We start from the raw sequence: 17,137 nt of genomic DNA on the forward strand, positions 1-17,137 counted from the left end.
CAGGCAGAGGCTAATTGGGGTTTAGCAACAGGAGGCAAAAATCACAGAATCGCTGTTCTAGAGCTCTCGCTGCTTTCTTCCTTATGCCATGGTGTGTAGTGTCACATGTTGTGTGGTCAACCCCAACCCCAGGTCTTCAGAGGACTTTCCTTTCAACCACCAGAAAGCTTGCTACATTCCTCCTCTTTTCCTCCAGCAGACACTGAAAACCCTCAGAGAGGGGACCCCTTCAGATACTGACAACATTTCCCTAAGGAATTAATTGAAGGCTTGAATCAGTCCTACAGCAAGGTGCGATAAAAACACCAACACATCAGCCAACTGCCTTATCTACACTACACAGAAGTAAGAGGAGGGCGGAGAGAATTTCATAGGTAACACCTTTTTGGGGGGGATGCTCAGTACATGTTTTTGCAATATCCTTTTAACTTCCTGTACATAGCTACTCACTAGCATGTGATCTTAATAAAAATACCAACCACAGCTAAATCAAGCAGAAACTGACTCCTCTGAACTTTAATCCAATTTGAGAAGAAGGTCAATTTACATACTGGTTCTCGAAGTGGAGTTCCCTAATATTCCATGTAGAAATATCCGCTCTCTTCCCTTCTCTCTCACTTCACAGCCCCTTCTGTAGGGTACTGTACACACGGTATAACCTTGTTTCAACTTAACTAGCATTTGATTAAAAGCAGACGTCAGATCCTCTTTGAGCAACTGCAGCAAAGGTGTGAAAGGGATAACATGTATTTTAATGAGCTTCTGGAACACTCATGCAGTGGGAGGGAAGTGGACTGGATGATTTAATAGGTGTTTTTAATCTAAATTTTCTGTGAGTTTATAACTATATGGTAACAACATTCCTTTACCGTCTAATTCTTCTTTCTCTGGCAACCCTCAATACGAGTCCTAAGTAATGTTTTAGGATTTTATTTTCAGCTGACAAAGTGGTGTAGCTCCATTGAAGTTAATGCTGATTTACATTAGTTGGGGATCTGACTCCATCTTTCAATGAGAGAGACAAGGTGGGGGAGGTAACATCTTTTATGAGATCAACTTCTGCTGGTGAGAAAGACAAGCTTTTGAGTTTACGCACAGCTTTTTTTCAGGTCTGGGAAACATACTCAGCATTTCTAGAAGCAGTTATTACAACAATCTATAACCCATTAACAACCCCCTCTCCCTGCCCCCTGCAGCTGTCTTTCCCCTGCCCACTTCCTTTCCTCCCTATGGAAGTAGGGGTGTTAACAGGCTACATTACCTTGAACGGTCCCTTGAAACATGTGTTAACTACTTATGCTGAACAACATGTTTCACCTTGTATTTATTTGTGACACTCTGAGTATGTTTCCCAGACCTAAAGAAGAGCTCGGTGTAAGCCCAGAAGCGTGTCTGTCTCACCAGCAGAAGTTGGTCCAATAAAAGATATTCCCTCACCCACCTTGTCTCCCTAATGACCTGGGACTCATATGGCTACACCACCACACATTTCTATAATGCTATTAAAGCTGTTCAGAACACAGAAATCCCATCCTGCAGGAAACTCTGCTATTTTGACTTTTTTTTCCCTATCCTGGAACAGAATGGAAAAAAAAAATCAAACTATCAAACATTTTAATGGAATGGGAAGCTCGGAAAAATGTCCACTCAAATGTCAAAATGAAAAATGTTAACACTTTCAATCTCAATGCTTTGTTTGAAATTTTCCCATTAAAAACACAAATCAGAAAGTGTTGCCAACATTGACATGTTCCAGCAAAAAAATTCAACCTGGCATTTTGTTACCAACGGTTTCCAGTGGATAAATGTTTGTTAGCAACGGTTTCCAGTGGATAAATTTCAACCAAATAACTACTATGTGATTTTTTGCATGCTTAGCAGGACACCGGTAATGTACTCACTGAATGCAGTGTCCAGCAGTGAGAACCCAGCATGGTTCAATCAGAGCTCCTCCACAGAAGTGTCCCTTTGGCATGGGAGGCCTCCATGGCCACTTGCTCTGCAGAGATGCCATCCAGGGATGTTTGCCAGACATGGTCTTGGCCCCACCATAAATCCTTTTGAGTGTTCTCTGAGCCTCTGGCTGTCCACACGTATTGAATGTCTTACCCACTACAGGAAGAATGGCTGGGGCGACTGTAGTCGCTGGAGTCTTTTCTGCAGGGGAGACATACGACTGAACTTGCTATAATTATAAATCTCAGGAATGGACATGGCAACGCATTTTGGGAATCTCTCGCACAGTTATAGGACTGGAAGTGTTATGACATACTACAGGGGAGACCTGGGTTTGGGAGCAACATTGGCAATCCTGCCAGATGTACTGTAGGAGCCACTTGGAGGATCACCTGCAGCACTGTTCAGCAGTGGTGATTGGCTGTCAGAGCTTCTGGGAAGCTTAGGAGCAAGTTTTGCCTGAGATAGAATTTGGGGTCTTGTTTGCTCATTTGACTTTTGATATTTTTATATTCTTGTGTGAACAAAGACACTGTGTGTTACATCTGGCCACAAGCAGATGGGGTAAAAAGAGATAGGAAATAAAATTAAAGTGTTGTTGGATAGAGTGGGAGTTTAATATACAAGCGCACACTTGAAGGACAGTCCTGTCTCAACTGCTCTCCCGAGATAAGGTCAAGCAACCAGTTGGGAGAGGTGAGGGGAATGTGGGGGGAGGGGTTATAAGAAACACTAAAAGCCAAAGAAATGCCTGACCCTGACTGAAGCACAACCTCACTCCTTACTCCTCCCACGGGATACAAAAGAGGTGGTTCTGAAGCCCCCAGACCCTCCAAAACAGAACACGACATAAATTATAAGGGTTGGGATCAAGGGTGTGCACTACAGGTATAATTATGCCTGCTAAGAAACGGGAAGGGGACATGGGAAAGGCTCTGTGGCGTACAGAGCTATTTATATGCTTGCTTGATTTCCCCAATAAACATTGCATTGCCTGCACTTTGGACTTCTGGTCTTCTGTTTTCTGTCTGTGGGACAAGAACCTGGGGAAGGGCAAAGAGAAAGCCCTTAACACCTCTGAGACTCATTGAGCAGGTTCAGTGTTATTCTCCACTCTACCTGTTATTGAGCAGGGTGAAACATCACAGGAGTCCCATTTCACCTTGTTATCTGTTTTGATGAAGCACCAGGGTTTTACATCACCATCTGGATTCCTGAAGGGAACAGATTCCAACATCCACCAATCAGAGTGAGGAAATCTCCAGGAGAACAGGTTAACCGTTGGACTGAAGGGTGCATAACAGAGCAGCTAAATGCTCCAAATAAAGATCCAAGCTTCCCTAGAAGCTATTTTCATTTTTAACAAGGAACACACCTAAGGAGATGGGTGGCATAGGTGAATCTCTTCCACTTTTCCACCCTCATGATCCTGGGAGTAGCTAGGGGCCGGGTCAGTGCAAATTAGAGTGGTCTCTTCTAGGACAGGCGCATCAGAGCTCTGTAGAGGGGTGCCCCAGAATGTCCACTATTTCAGATGCTGAAGAAGAGTCTGTGTACGTCACCATCTGAAGTTGGTCCAATAAAAGATTTTACCTCACCCACCTTGTCACTCTCTTTATGACAAAGGCAGGTTGCATAGAGCAGGCGATGGCAGCTTTACATCCCCTGGAGATTTCCCTGTACTTCCCTATGGATCCATATGAGCTGCTCACACTGGAATTATTGGGGGTTCTGCACATTTTTTGAGAGAGGAGACCTCTGCATATGTAGCTTCAGTAGATTACCTGCAGAAGTTATGGTCACCGATGCCATAATATTCGGCATCCTCCATAAATGCATTATAACTCTCGTCCAAGAGCAGGTTAGAATTCCAATGAAGGCATGTCTCCCCAGACCTTGTTTGACTCACTTTCCCTCTGTATTCATGGCCATCCTGTTCATAACAGTCCTCTGGTCCTACAAGAAGACAATGCTGATATGAAAAGGTCCTGCCTGTCACTCATTTCCTACACAGCAGATGTGTCACCCACCAAGGACGACATGGGTTAATGTCATGCCTGCTGCAAGATCCAGCGAGCAACTGGACCAAATGTAGTCTTGGATGAGGGAGGTGGGAATAACTGAACCTTAATCCATATTCTCAACCATATCTATACTGTGACACCAAGTTACAATGGAAAAAAGTTTCAGGACCCCCGACTCCAACCTAGCTATAAGGAAAAGGAAAATGACTGCAAATCCCTGAAACCTATTTGCCACTCCCAGGTTGAGACCTCATGCTCTAAACAGCTCAGCAAAGTAGCATTGGAGAGCTTCCATTATTAAAAAGTCAGCAATTGGTCAGAATCTGTTCCTGTAGCAACCTGCCACTTGAGCTGTGTATAGCAGAGGGTGCCGGTATGATGGATAGACCTGATCAGAGAGTTGGTATCATGCTAGCAGGATGGACACACCGGCAAGAGGAAAGAGAGGGTTAAAGGTTAATGAAGGAATTATGGCAATGAGGAGTGCTCATGACAAGGCTGTCTGTTGCGTGGAGCTGATCTGAAGCCTTTAATATACGTATATAGAGAATTTACGATTCCCACCCTCCTACCCTTACAAATGTGTGCCCCTGCACCCTCGTTCAGTCACACTCTTCTAGAAGTGGGTAATGGCTGGAGCACAGTTTTGGAAACATCAGAGCCGGGAACCCTTTTGTGACAGTTGGGGTTCACCCAGGCCAATAAGGGGTTTGGTCACCATCTGCCTTGTAACCCTAAATGTCTTGTGGGGGGCTTTCTGGCTGTTGGGGTCAGAGTTCTGAACCAAAGCTTCACAGCCACAAAACACTCCAGGGTTACAAGGCAGACAGTGACCAAACACCTTTCTGGCCTGGGTGAACCCCAAAATGTGTGGGTACATCCTGAAGGGGGCCCCAGAGAGAGGAAATTGGGAAAGATTTTTTTTGAAGAGGAAGGGAGATTGTACAGGAAAGCTCAGAGGGGGAACGATAAAAGCCCTGCGAAACCTTACAAACAACTGGCTGTGCCTGCCGAGCAATGTGGGGAGTTAATGTTGCTAACACTTGAGCGTCCTTTCGCTAGTCACCTGGGGGGACAGAGAACCTATGATAGGTGAAAGAAGTCCTCTGAAACCTTCCTGAGCCCAGGATTACCCTGGATATTGGGCTCCTGGTCTAGGAGCTGCACTAGTGAATCTGATTGCAGGCTTGAACCTTGCTTTGGACAAATGCAGCCTAATAATTACCTTCTCCCCACACTTAGGGGAAAAAAGGCAAATCCCGACATACCTATTTCACAGAACCTCCCTCTGAAGGGTTCAGCACACTGGCAGGAGAATTTTGATCTGAGTCTCCGCTGTAGACAGACGCCTCCATTTTTACATGGGTTTGGTTTGCAAGCTGCAGATACTGTCAACATTTAAAGCATAAAACAGCACTATTATTCTGCTAGAAGCTGGTCGGCGGTAACTGACTCCCCTAAGGGACTTACTCCCCTAGCTGGGAGATGCAGCAGACTCATCCTTGGTGGGTCTGGCAGAGAGCGGATGCGTAACACATACTATTCAATAGGAAACATAGGCTTTCTCCAGCACTATCCTCCCAGATTGACTCCCCCTGAATAGACCACCTCTCTGGGGTGAGCAGATAGTGCAGGCTCCATGCCCACTTACTGAACATACAAACACATAGGATTTTTTTCTGCTGTTATTCTCACCTTTGTTGCAGTATGGGGGCTTATAAGGATGTCTACAAGCGCACTGAGAATAAGGTGGAGTTAGCATTATAAGGCAATCTCCTTTACGACAGCTATTCCTTTCACACACGTTTTTCACTGTGGTGGAGCCAGATAAAACAGAAAAGCAAGATAAGATTAATTGCTTGCATTTTAGACATGTATTCACTGAACAGGTGCTGAGTCCCATAGATGCCAGGCTAGATGTACTTTCAATTGAATCTCTTGCACCATTTTTGGCTATAGCTTTGGGTGCTGCTGCCTGTTAAGCATCTAAAGTCAAAACTAGAGTTGTGCAGAAATGGAATTTTCCTTCCTGTGAAAAATGTCAAGACTATGGTTTCTTTTTCCATTCTGAATTGGAACAACAACAACAAAAAACCTTGACATTTTTCATGGGAAGAAAAGGGTACCAAAAGTCCATTTCAGAAGAACTGAAATGGAATTTTGTGGCTTACCAGCTGCCTGCCTGGGAGCCTGAGGAGCTGGCCAGCTCCGTGGGCTCCCCAGCAACTTGCCAGGTGGGCAGCCAAGAAGCCCTGCCAAGAAGTCATGAGGGTGGGTGAGCTATCAAGAAGCCAGGCAGCCTGCCTACCTACCTGCCTGGTTTTCTCTGAAAGTTTTGATGGAATCGACACATTCCTTGAGAACATTTCAACAATGAATTGTCGACCAGCTCTAGTTAAAACCTGACACACATTTACCAGTTCCTTTGGATTATTTCACAACCTGATGCTTTTTGAGAAGTGAATCAAAGGCAATGTATTTTTCTAGAGCTTTTTCGCTAGAGGTTTTTGCTCCCTTTAATAATAATGAAATTACGAAAGCAGCACCTACCTTTCTCACACCTAGTTCCGGCATACGGCATAGGGCAGAGGCAGGTGTAGTGATTTCCGTTTCTTTTGCACTCACCATTATTCTCGCAAGGCTTGGGGGAGCATGGATCTACCAGGAGAGCATGGAGACTTTTTATTTACACCCTCCAGTATCGACTTTTTGCCAGGCTCTTAGCTTGACGTTGCCATAAGAGTCTCAACAAATCTCATGTGTTTAGATAATAGACAGTTTCTGGATCATGTTCTTCTGATTTGGTTTCAGGTGGAACCCCAGGTCAGATCGCCCCCCAAAATGTGACCCTGCTCTAAAGCTGACAGGTTCCCCTTCCAGAGCAATCTGATGCTGTCTTCCTAAGCACAGAAGCACACCTAACAACAGTTAGCCAGTCAGCACTGAACCAGGTTCTGCACTGCTTACTCAGGCAAAACTTCCATTGTAATCAATGGGGGTTTCACCTGAATAAGGCCTGTGGGACCAGATGCATTAGGAACCAGAGATGACCCCAAGCTAATGAGTTTGGCTCCAGGTACAGAGGACTTCACTAAAGCGTGGAAGTGTTTGGGCCCATCTCTCCTCGGAGCAATGTAGTTGTTAGATTCCCCTGCAGATGTCATATATCATTATTAAGGCTCCATGTTTGTCACAGAGGTCACGGACTCTGTGACTTTCCGTGACCTCTGTGACTTCTGCAATGGCTGGCCCGGGGGCCGCCTAAGCAGCTCGGGCAGCCTCTGGGCCAGGTGCACTGGACGCTGCTGGGGCAGTCTCGGCCCCCCCCGCACCCAGAAGCAGGAGTTTGGGTGTGAGGGGGACTCACGGCTGGGGATTGGGATGCGGGGCGGTGCTTACCTGGGGTGGGGGTTCCCAGAAGGACGACAGGAACTCCCCTCCCTCAGCTCCTAGCTCCACATGCTGCCTCTGCCTGCAGGCACCGCCCCTGCAGCTCCCATTGGCCACGGTTCCTAGCCAATGGAAACTGCAGAACCGGAGCTTGGGGCAAAACAGAGGCAGCATGTGGAGTGTGGAGCATGGAGCTAGGAGCTGGGGTTGCTGCTTCCAGGAGCCTGCCCCAGCCCCCCCGCCCCCCAGCACCCGTGATGCCCCCCCAGGCCGCACCTCCCCCGGCATCTGCAACTCCCTGGGCCACAATCCTCCCCCCAATACCTGCACCCCCCAGCCGTGACTTCCCCCCTCCGAGCACCCGCGGCGCCCCCCAGGTCACACCCCCCCAGCACCTGTGGCGCCCCCAGGGCTGCCCTCCTGAGCTGCCCCCCCGCAACCAAGTTTTAGTCAGGGGTATATAGTACAAGTCATGGACAGGTCAAGGGCCGTGAATTTTTGTTTACTGCCCGCGATCTGTCCATGCCTTTTACTAAAAATACCTGTGACTAAAACGTAGCCGTAATCATTATTATTTACTGTTTACTCAGAGGGACCCCATTGAATTAGGCCCTGCATAAACTTATTCTCACCAAAATTACTGTGCACCACAGAAAATAAAGGGTTAGATAGAAAGGAGTGCCAGACCTCTGTGCAGTGCATCTCGGGTTGGAGGGGTGAAGGAGGAGTTGCTATCTTTCTACCCTCTGACCCTGGGGATATCTGGGAGCTCTTTAGGTTTCTAGTGTAGGCCTCAGTTCTACTTTAAACTACACCTGGTTGGCTATAGGTCCCCAGGGGCTATCCACCAGCGGAAGTGGTGCCAAGCAGCTGGCTCAAGGTACTTTCTCGCTATACTGAAGTATAGAAAATAACGTGTGACTCAGAAAAAACATTTGCTCTACATTTGGTCACAGAACATACATTCCAGGAAAGCAGCAATTACATCTCACAGTGTCTATAGAAAAATAAGCCGGGGCTTTTTGTAGTAGCAATCAGAAATGTTCTGCATGATCAGAATCCGTTCTGCGAAAGCAAGAGATAAAACACGGGCTCCTTACAAGAGGAATACAAAGGAGAACATTGCAGGCAAACCCTCCTAACTAATTCCTTTGATTCAGACATTCTGAGAGGCCGCTGGCAGATAAGGTAAGATGGGGAGTGAGACAATGAGATTTGCCACACTTAGAACTGGAATGGTGGGTTGGGCTTTTCTACCCCTGACACCTCCCAACATACTTTAAAAATGTTGCATTGCTAACATCTATTTTAATACCATTGTAGCCAAAGTATTCGTAGAACCAGTCGGGATATGTGAGGTATTCTTTGTCTGTGGCGGCGGTGTTCTCTTCTGGTGCAACATACTCCTCGCTGTATGCATAGTAATCAGTCCTGTCTAAAGGAGCATGGAAGGGAAGAGGAGAAAATAATATTAAAGGAAAGATAGTGTTGTAAAATATCCTTCTCCAGGGTTGCCACTCTGCTGCACACTGGGGCCATTTGGGATGTCATGACAGCAGTTCGCATCGCATATAGATCTTCCTGATCCTATAAAAGTACAAGTATTCTTTGTTAGCTTTGTAAGGCCCGTAACACATAAATGAGCTGGTCTGAGGCTATCCAATAGACGGAAGTGGTGCTCCTGTGCGCACGAGCACGTGCGCGCACACACACACACAAACAGTAACGTGTTCATCGCAACATTCTGGCTACCTTTCCTTCACTGCTTCACTTGAGAGGGCTGGAGTGAATCAGAAATCTGGATCAGGCAACAGTGCTAAGTCTTGCAGATCCCCTAAGCAGTGAGAATTGGAAGCCGCTTCATGCCATGGTGCCCCTGAGGGGACTTTGTCCAGGATATTGTGAATCCATCCATTCACAGCATTGAAAATTTCCAGTGCCCCACTATAATTTGGATGATCCCACTGTTCTGTGGTTGTTTCGGATTTCATTGCACTATTTTATACCCTCAGGGTGGGATTCTTAGGTGCCCATCTCCCATTGAAGTCAATGAATTTAGATGTCTAAATATCTTTGTGAATCACACCCGCAGTGCCTGTAGACAGTCAGCATCTCAGGTCCTGTTATTCATTTGCTTCCCCGCCCCCTTGTGACATATGACAATATCCTGGACAAACCTCATTGAATTAAGTTTAATATCTTTGTGGCCCATTGTATTAAAAATGCAATTATTTACGTGATATTATAAGATGGCTATGAGCTTATCAGAGCAGGGACTGTCTCTTACTATTTGTAGACAAAGCACCTATTACAATAGGGCCCTGATCCCAATTAGGGCCTTTAAACACTACCGGAAGACAAATAATAATTGTTCCAATCATTGAGGGCAGTAAGAAAGAAGAACAATGAGGAGTCCTTGTGGCACCTTAGAGACTAACAAATTTATTTGGGCATAAGCTTTCGTGGGCTAGAACCCACTTCATCAGATGCATGGAGTGAAAATACAGGAGCAGGTATAAATACATGAACGAATGGGGGTTGCTTTACCAAGTGTGAGGTCAGCCTAACAAGATAAATCAAGTAACATTAGGAAACCAAGGGAGGAAAAATAACTTTTGAAGCGATAAGAGAGTGGCCCATTACAGACAGTTGACAAGAAGGTGTGAGTAATAGTAGGGAGAAATTAGTATTGGGGAAGTTAAGTTTAGGTTTTGTAATGACCCAACCACTCCCAGTCTCTATTCAGGCCTAATCTGATGGTATCCAGTTTGCAAATTAATTCCAGTTCTGCAGCTTCACGTTGGAGTCTGTTTTCGAAGTTTTTTTGCTGAAGAATTGCCACTTTTAAGTCTGTTATTGAGTGACCAGAGAGATTGAAGTGTTCTCCCACTGGTTATTGAATGTTATAATTCCTGATGTCAGATGTGTGTCCATTTATTCTTTTGCATAGAGACTGTCTGTTCTGGCCAACGTACATGGCAGAGGGGCATTGCTGGCACATGACGGCATATATCACATTGGTAGATGTGCAGGTGAACGAGCCCTTGATGGTGTGGCTGATGTGGTTAGGTCTTATGATGATGTCCCTTGAATAGATATGTGGACAGAGTTGGCACTGGGGTTTGTAGCAGGGTTTGGTTCCTGGGTTGGTGTTTTTGTTGTGTGGTGTGTAGTTGCTGGTGAGTATTTGCTTCAGGTTGGGGGGCTGTCTATATGCGAGGACTGGCCTGTCTCCTAAGGTCTGACACATTACGCAGGTAGCAGCCTGGAGTGCACCAAACACTGCCGGAACCAGCAGCGCTTCCAGCTTATGTTTTGCAGATGGAGAACCGATTAGCTTGGGCCATCCCATCTCTCCAGCAGGTGTCACTGCAGCCAGTTGGAGCCACTCTGATGAGTTTCAAAGGCAAAGTATGCTAATGAGCAGACTAAAATGGGCTGGGCTGATGACCATGCAGATCATGTACCTTGAATTGATTATCGACTGCATTATCTTAGTTTCTTCTTCTCATTCATTTGCTTGTAGCCTTTACCTTTACTCCTTCTTTGCTTCCGAAAAAATCCACTTTTGTACAATGGGTGTTTTATATTTCATATTAAAACAGAAACATCTTCCCCCCCCCCTTTCTTTTTTCTATGCACCAATCTTGGTTTCTTGGGGGGTGGGAGTGGGGGTGGGGGAAAGATTCACCTCATTTATCATTATGTCAAATCCAGACTCCTTTTTCCTCGCTCATTATTTCTCAGGAGCTGAGTCTCCATGTTATGAAAGTGCTGCAGGAGAGCACACCTGGTTGAGGAACATAAGGATCTGGCTGGAAGCTAAAGCCATTGTCTTCAGCAAGCAAATAAAATTTAAAGTGATGAAGTTAAAAAAGGAAAACAAAAAGAACGTCTGCCCAGAGTTCAGCCTTCAAGCTGACATTGTGCAGGAGGGAAGATATTGCAGGAGTTAGATTCTTCCCTGCCCTTACCCCCAGCCTCCGTCCCCCTTTTATTATTAAATATCTTTTGGGAAAGGTGGCTTTGTTTCAATAGGCATCTTTAAGTAATTGCTGCGAAGGTCTGAGTAGCCAGATCCTAGCACATACTTTATGTAAAAGAAATGTATAAAAGGTCTACGCAGGGTTAATAAATGCGTAATAGATGCAATGTCCTTCTGTCATCTCTTGTCTTATACATCTTGGACTGCAACAAACTGGGTCTGGGACCATCTTTTTGTTCTGTGTTTATACAGCACCAAGCACAATAGAGGCCTGTGACATACCCAGGGTATAATCCACACTGATGAGTAGCTGAGTCACCCCTGCCCATAACCTTGAGCGCCTTACAATGCCTTGGCACAAGACGTTCCCACCTAGGCTGCTTACAAGTAGCCTTCCAGCATGCAAGCCACAGCCTGAGTGCCTGCGTGCAACTGTAGCCCGCCAGCCACACTTGAGTTACACTCTGGCTCTCACCAGCCTGGGCTATATTGCAGGGTGACCACAACACACTCCCAATCCTGTATTTCCCCCCACAAATATATGTCCTGTACTGCCCTCTACTGGACAATACAAATGTATATAAAATCTGTCATTTTATTAATAGAACTCCCACACGCGCATCTTGTTACCCCAAACGGAGTTTCCCAAATGCTTCAATTCAAACACTGGATTAGACAAAACAATAAAAGACATATATTAACTACAACGAGATGAATTTTAACTGACTACACATAAAAGGCATAAAAGTCAGAAATGATTACAAGAAAAATAAAGACAAAACACAACTAGTGCCTAACTTAACAAACTATGTTAAATTCAAATCAAAGTTTTTCTCACCACATGCTCTCAGCAGTCTTGCTGGCCAAATTTCTTAGCTCAGGACCCCTTTGTTTGTTTAATGGCTGCTTCCTTTATTCTTTCTCATGCAGTGAATCGATGGACAGAAAGAGAGGGAGGCAAAGGAGTGTCTGCCCCTTCTTTTGATAGTCCCCCTTTTGAGAAGCATTTCCAATGGGGAAGCAAGGTGACAAGCACTCGGTGTGGAAGGGAACTCCATGCCGTTTCTTTGCTAAATTTTTTTTGCCCCATCCCCTTTCCTGCCAAAGAATGGCCATTTAGCAAGTAATGGCCTGACAGCAGTGTTTACATCTGGCTGAGATGTCAGCTTGCCCTTTGTCTCCAAAGAACTGGACACCCTAGACTTCTCTGGAAAACATACTTTTAGTCGTGATCTCAGCTTATGTTTACCGTAGACAATAAAGGGGAAAGGATGCAGATCAGAATAAGTAAAGAACACGTCAGATTTTCTGACCCAAAGGTTCTCAACTTTTTTTTTTCTGAGGCCCTCCTAACATGCTATAAAAACTCCACGGCCCACCTGTGCCACAATTGTTTTTCTGCATATAAAAGCCAGGGTCAGCATTAGCACATAACAAGCAGAGCACTTGCCCAGGGCCCCCCACCACAGGGAGCCCCACAAAGCTAAATTACTTAGGCTTCGGCTTCAGTCCCAGGTGGCGGGGCTTTAGCTTTCTGCTCTGGTCCCCAGTGAGTCTAATATCAGCCTTGCTTGGTGGACACCCAGGGGGCTTCAGACACCTAACTGAGAACTGTTGTTTGAATGAATGAATTGAAATCAGCAGGGCCTGATGCTATTCACCCAAGATGCTGGAGGAATTTGCTGAAGAAATCGCAGAGCCACTGGCAATAATATTTGCAAACTCATGGATAACAGGAGAAGTCCCAGAAGACCGGAGAAGGTTTAACATAGTGCCCACCTTTAAAAGGGGGGAGGGGAGGAGGAGCCAGGGAACTATAGACCAGTCAGCCTTGTTATATTTATAAGAAGCATACAGGATCTTTATAGGGAAGAAGGCAGCACCCCACATTTATTGAGAACACAACAGTTAGCATATGCTTTTCAATCTCTCTCTCTCTCACACACACACACACCATGCACACAGTCCTGCTAGTTGATGTTTATAGTTACCAGTCCAGAGTCTGGATAATCTAGTGGCTAGCCAGATTGATCACAGAGGGGAGCAGGGCTCTGTCGGTTGTGATCCAATGCTCCTGGAGTGTGGCAAGATGAACCCAAAGTCCCATGGCAAAGCACCCTGTTCTTATAGTCCTTTTTCTCTGCTGAAGTCTATAGATTTTGCTGTGTCAGTTTCTGACCGGTTACTCCTTGATTGGTGTTAACATTCCAAAACACCTCTGAGAGGGTTATCCTATCCTGGTTTTGAGTTAATCAATTGTCTTTAGGGATGCCAGCCTTCACCTCAGGGTTGTCAATTTGCCCTTTCTCAATTATGGATACGCGTTGATGGTTCTTTGACATCAACAAATCCTGATAAGTGTCTTCGCTCCTCCTTTCTTGACCATCTGGTTAACAATGGACTTCACACCTTATCTTTTCCTGATGCATGCATTCCACATTCATACAAGCAGTCTTTTACAGAGACCAAACAGTCTTTTACAAAACTTTGAGAATACAAACAGTAGTATTTTATATCGAGCAAAAAGGCATTGCAAATTAAATCTTGCTAAGTTTTACAACCAATAACCAAGACAATTTACATTGAGACCCAGGCCTTCAATGTTCCTCTAATCTACTTAACATAGACACAATACAGAATCCTGTCTCTTACTAACTAAACCTTAAAACAAAGAACTAAAGAGGTCCCAATTTGTAATGCATATGGGAAAACAGAATCTCATAGTCCCAGAGGGTCATTTCTTTCTGCTATTCAAATGGGGTGGCTAGCAGGATGAAATCAAATTATATATTCATTTTTATAATGCAATTCTAAAATCCTGCCCCTACAGCCTGACTTCAATTATTGTAGCCGGGAAGCTATTAGAGCAATGTATAAAACATTCAATGTGCGAATACATGGAGGATGAAGGGGTGATCACTAGCAGCCAGCATGGATTTCCCAAGAGCAAATCATGCCAAGCCAGCTTAATTTCCTTCTTTGACAGGGTAACTGGTTTGGTGGATAGGGGAAATGTGGTGGGCATAATATACCTTGATTTCAGTAAGGCTTTTGACACAGTCCCCCTGACATTATGATAAGTAAACTGGAGAAATGCGGGCTTAGTGGAACTACCATTAAGTGAATACATAAGTGGTTAAACTACCACAAACAAAGAGTAACTATGTAAGGTGTTACACTTAGGGAAGAAAAACCAAATTCACAAATACAGAATGGGGGATAACTGGCTTGGCAGCAGCGTGCTGAGAAGGATCTGGGAGTTGTGGTGGATCACAGCCTTAACATGAGTCAGCAATGTGATACAGTTGCAAAAAAAGAAAATGCAATTTTAGGTTGCATTAACACAGGCATAGCATGCAAGTCACGGGAGGTAATAGTGCTGCTCTACTTGGCATTGGTTAGGCCTCAGCTGGAGTAATGTCTCCAATTTTGATCACCAATGTATAGAAAGGCGACTGACAAAGATGATCAAAAGGATGGAATGCAAGCCATACGAGCAAAGGCTGAAGGAACTGGGTATGTTTAGTTTGGAAAAGAGGAGATTAAGGGGGGACATGATAACGGTCTTCAGATACTTGAAAGATTGTCACAAAAAGATGGAGAAAAGTTGTCTCTTGCCACAGAAGGCAGGACAAGAGGCAATGGGTTCAAAATACAGCATAGCAGATTTAGATTCAATCTCAGGAAAAACTTCCTAACTGTAAGAACAGTAGGACAATGGAACAGACTGCCTAGGAAGGTTGTGGAAGCTCCTTCACTGGGTATTTTCAAAAGGAGGCTGGCGAGCCATCTGTCTTGGATGGTTTAGACACAACAAATCCTGAATCTTGGCAGAGGGGGGTAGACTAGATAACCCTTGCAGTCCCTTCTAACCCTATGATTCTACAGTTTCACATATAATGCTGCTACTTGATTTTGCCATGATATTACTGATCACCAAATTGTGAGTTTTTAAATGATATCTCACAAAACATACTCTATACAATGATTGTTACAATAGTGTGTAGGGTGTGGACACAGGGATACATTCTGTCACAGAGCCTGGTCCATGACAAGGGCTCCTAGGCACTATCACGATAAAAACAACATTACAAATAATAATAATGTATAACATTGTGATAGAGAGGGTTAGAAGCACCTATTGACCTGTTCCACAGTACACATCAATAACCTGAATGCGGAATGTCATCTATTAAGCTTTTTAAAAGGACCTTAACAGGTGGCAATATCATCGTTATTTATCCCTTTATAAACATTATGGCCACTCATTAACAACTGACTATCCATTTACTAATCACGTATTGACCCTTTATAAACTATTTATAGATGTGCCCTGAATATAAAGCATGGTCCCTATATTCAGCCATGCCAGGGGACAGAGGGTTTAACAGGGGACCTTTGGTGTTGGCCAGTACACAGGGTCTGGGCACCTCCCAGATGTTACAGAAGGAATCCTCCCAACACCCATGTGAGATAGGGCAGTATCATTCCCATTCGACACATGAGGAGCAGTGACATTAAGGCCTCAATTTTCAGAAAGACTCAGCACCTGACAGCTATGTCCAGATTTTTAAAAGTGTGCTTCATGCCCCCATTGGGAACAACAGAGAATCCTCCCCACACTGAGAGCAATTGGAGCTGCTTGGCAAAATCTGACCCTGTCCATGAGTGCAGAGCACTTTGGAATACCTGGCCGGGCACTTGTGAAAACCTGCCCCTAAGCAACTTGCCCAACATCGCCAAAGAAGACTAGCAGAGCTGGGAGAACCCAGGTCACCTAGGTCCCACTCCAATGCCTTAACTACAAGTTCATTAAATTGAAGTAACTGCTACAGATTCCCTAGAGTGTCCATCTCATCTCTCATTTACCCAACACTCTCCCAGCTACATGTGACAATAACTCCCCTCCCCCCCACACCCAGATACATGACATTCCTGCATCAAAATAACACTTGTTTTCCTCTTTATCATTGCCTCAGCATTAAATAACCATTTGGCTTCCACATCTCTGATTTAAGAAGTGTTCCCATTCCATTTTTTTAATTATTCATAACAAGCCATAGGTTTAGTAAAGCAAAAGCAACAATTTTTTTTTATCTGAGCACATAATTAACGCACAAAGTCTGATACACTGGCTGATTTAAACATATTATTGAATCAGAGGGCTCGTTCTTTGTAAGTGCCGGGAAACCTTAACACGCTTAAAAAAGCAGTGATCTGACATTTGTCACTGAAATGTGACGATTACATGAAATTAAATTAGACATCCTGCATGCAAATTTTCAAAGAATAACTTTTCTCTGTGTAGTACAACCCTTTCCCTCCCCTCCCACACACACTGTAATTGATAGGCAGAGATTGACTTTTAAAGCTTCAAATCATCTTTGAGGTTTGGATGATCTTTTTAAACTGTTCAGTTTTCATCTCCAGGTTTTTTCATTGCTGAGACCAGTCAATCAATTAGTGGATTTCTGATCAATATCCTCTTATTCATTAGCTTAATAGGCTCTGTTATTGAGAGAATAGCTGTCCCAACACTGGCAGTCATGCTGTTTTGATCAGTGGATCAAGCCGTGACTAATGTTCCAAGTGGAAATGGGATGTCACTTGAATGACATGGATTCCAGACGACAAACTCCCTCATAGATTTCCACCACAACTTCAGCAGCAACCACCATCCATCCGTTAAACTCTTTCTGGAATACTTCCTCACCAGCATCAACTTCCAAAATCAGCTTCTGACAACAATATACAAGAAACCCACAGATCACCATACCTACCT

The 17,137-nt window shown here is 44.7% G+C and overlaps 1 protein-coding gene across 1 annotated transcript in view; it reads right to left on the reverse strand.

Annotated features, from left to right (window-relative positions):
• Window positions 1-17,137, reverse strand: part of HABP2 (hyaluronan binding protein 2) — a 42,986-nt gene that overhangs the window by 4,629 nt on the left and 21,220 nt on the right. The window contains exons 3-9 of the mRNA XM_074960053.1: window positions 8,686-8,805; window positions 6,531-6,638; window positions 5,676-5,792; window positions 5,249-5,368; window positions 3,741-3,912; window positions 3,076-3,170; window positions 1,902-2,157 (exon numbers count right to left, since the gene is read on the reverse strand). Of these exons, the coding sequence (XP_074816154.1) occupies window positions 1,902-2,157; window positions 3,076-3,170; window positions 3,741-3,912; window positions 5,249-5,368; window positions 5,676-5,792; window positions 6,531-6,638; window positions 8,686-8,805 (988 nt within the window). The remainder of the gene's footprint in view (window positions 1-1,901; window positions 2,158-3,075; window positions 3,171-3,740; window positions 3,913-5,248; window positions 5,369-5,675; window positions 5,793-6,530; window positions 6,639-8,685; window positions 8,806-17,137) is intronic.

Source organism: Natator depressus, chromosome 7 (genome assembly GCF_965152275.1).
Source record: "Natator depressus isolate rNatDep1 chromosome 7, rNatDep2.hap1, whole genome shotgun sequence".
NCBI classification, from domain to species: domain Eukaryota; kingdom Metazoa; phylum Chordata; order Testudines; family Cheloniidae; genus Natator; species Natator depressus.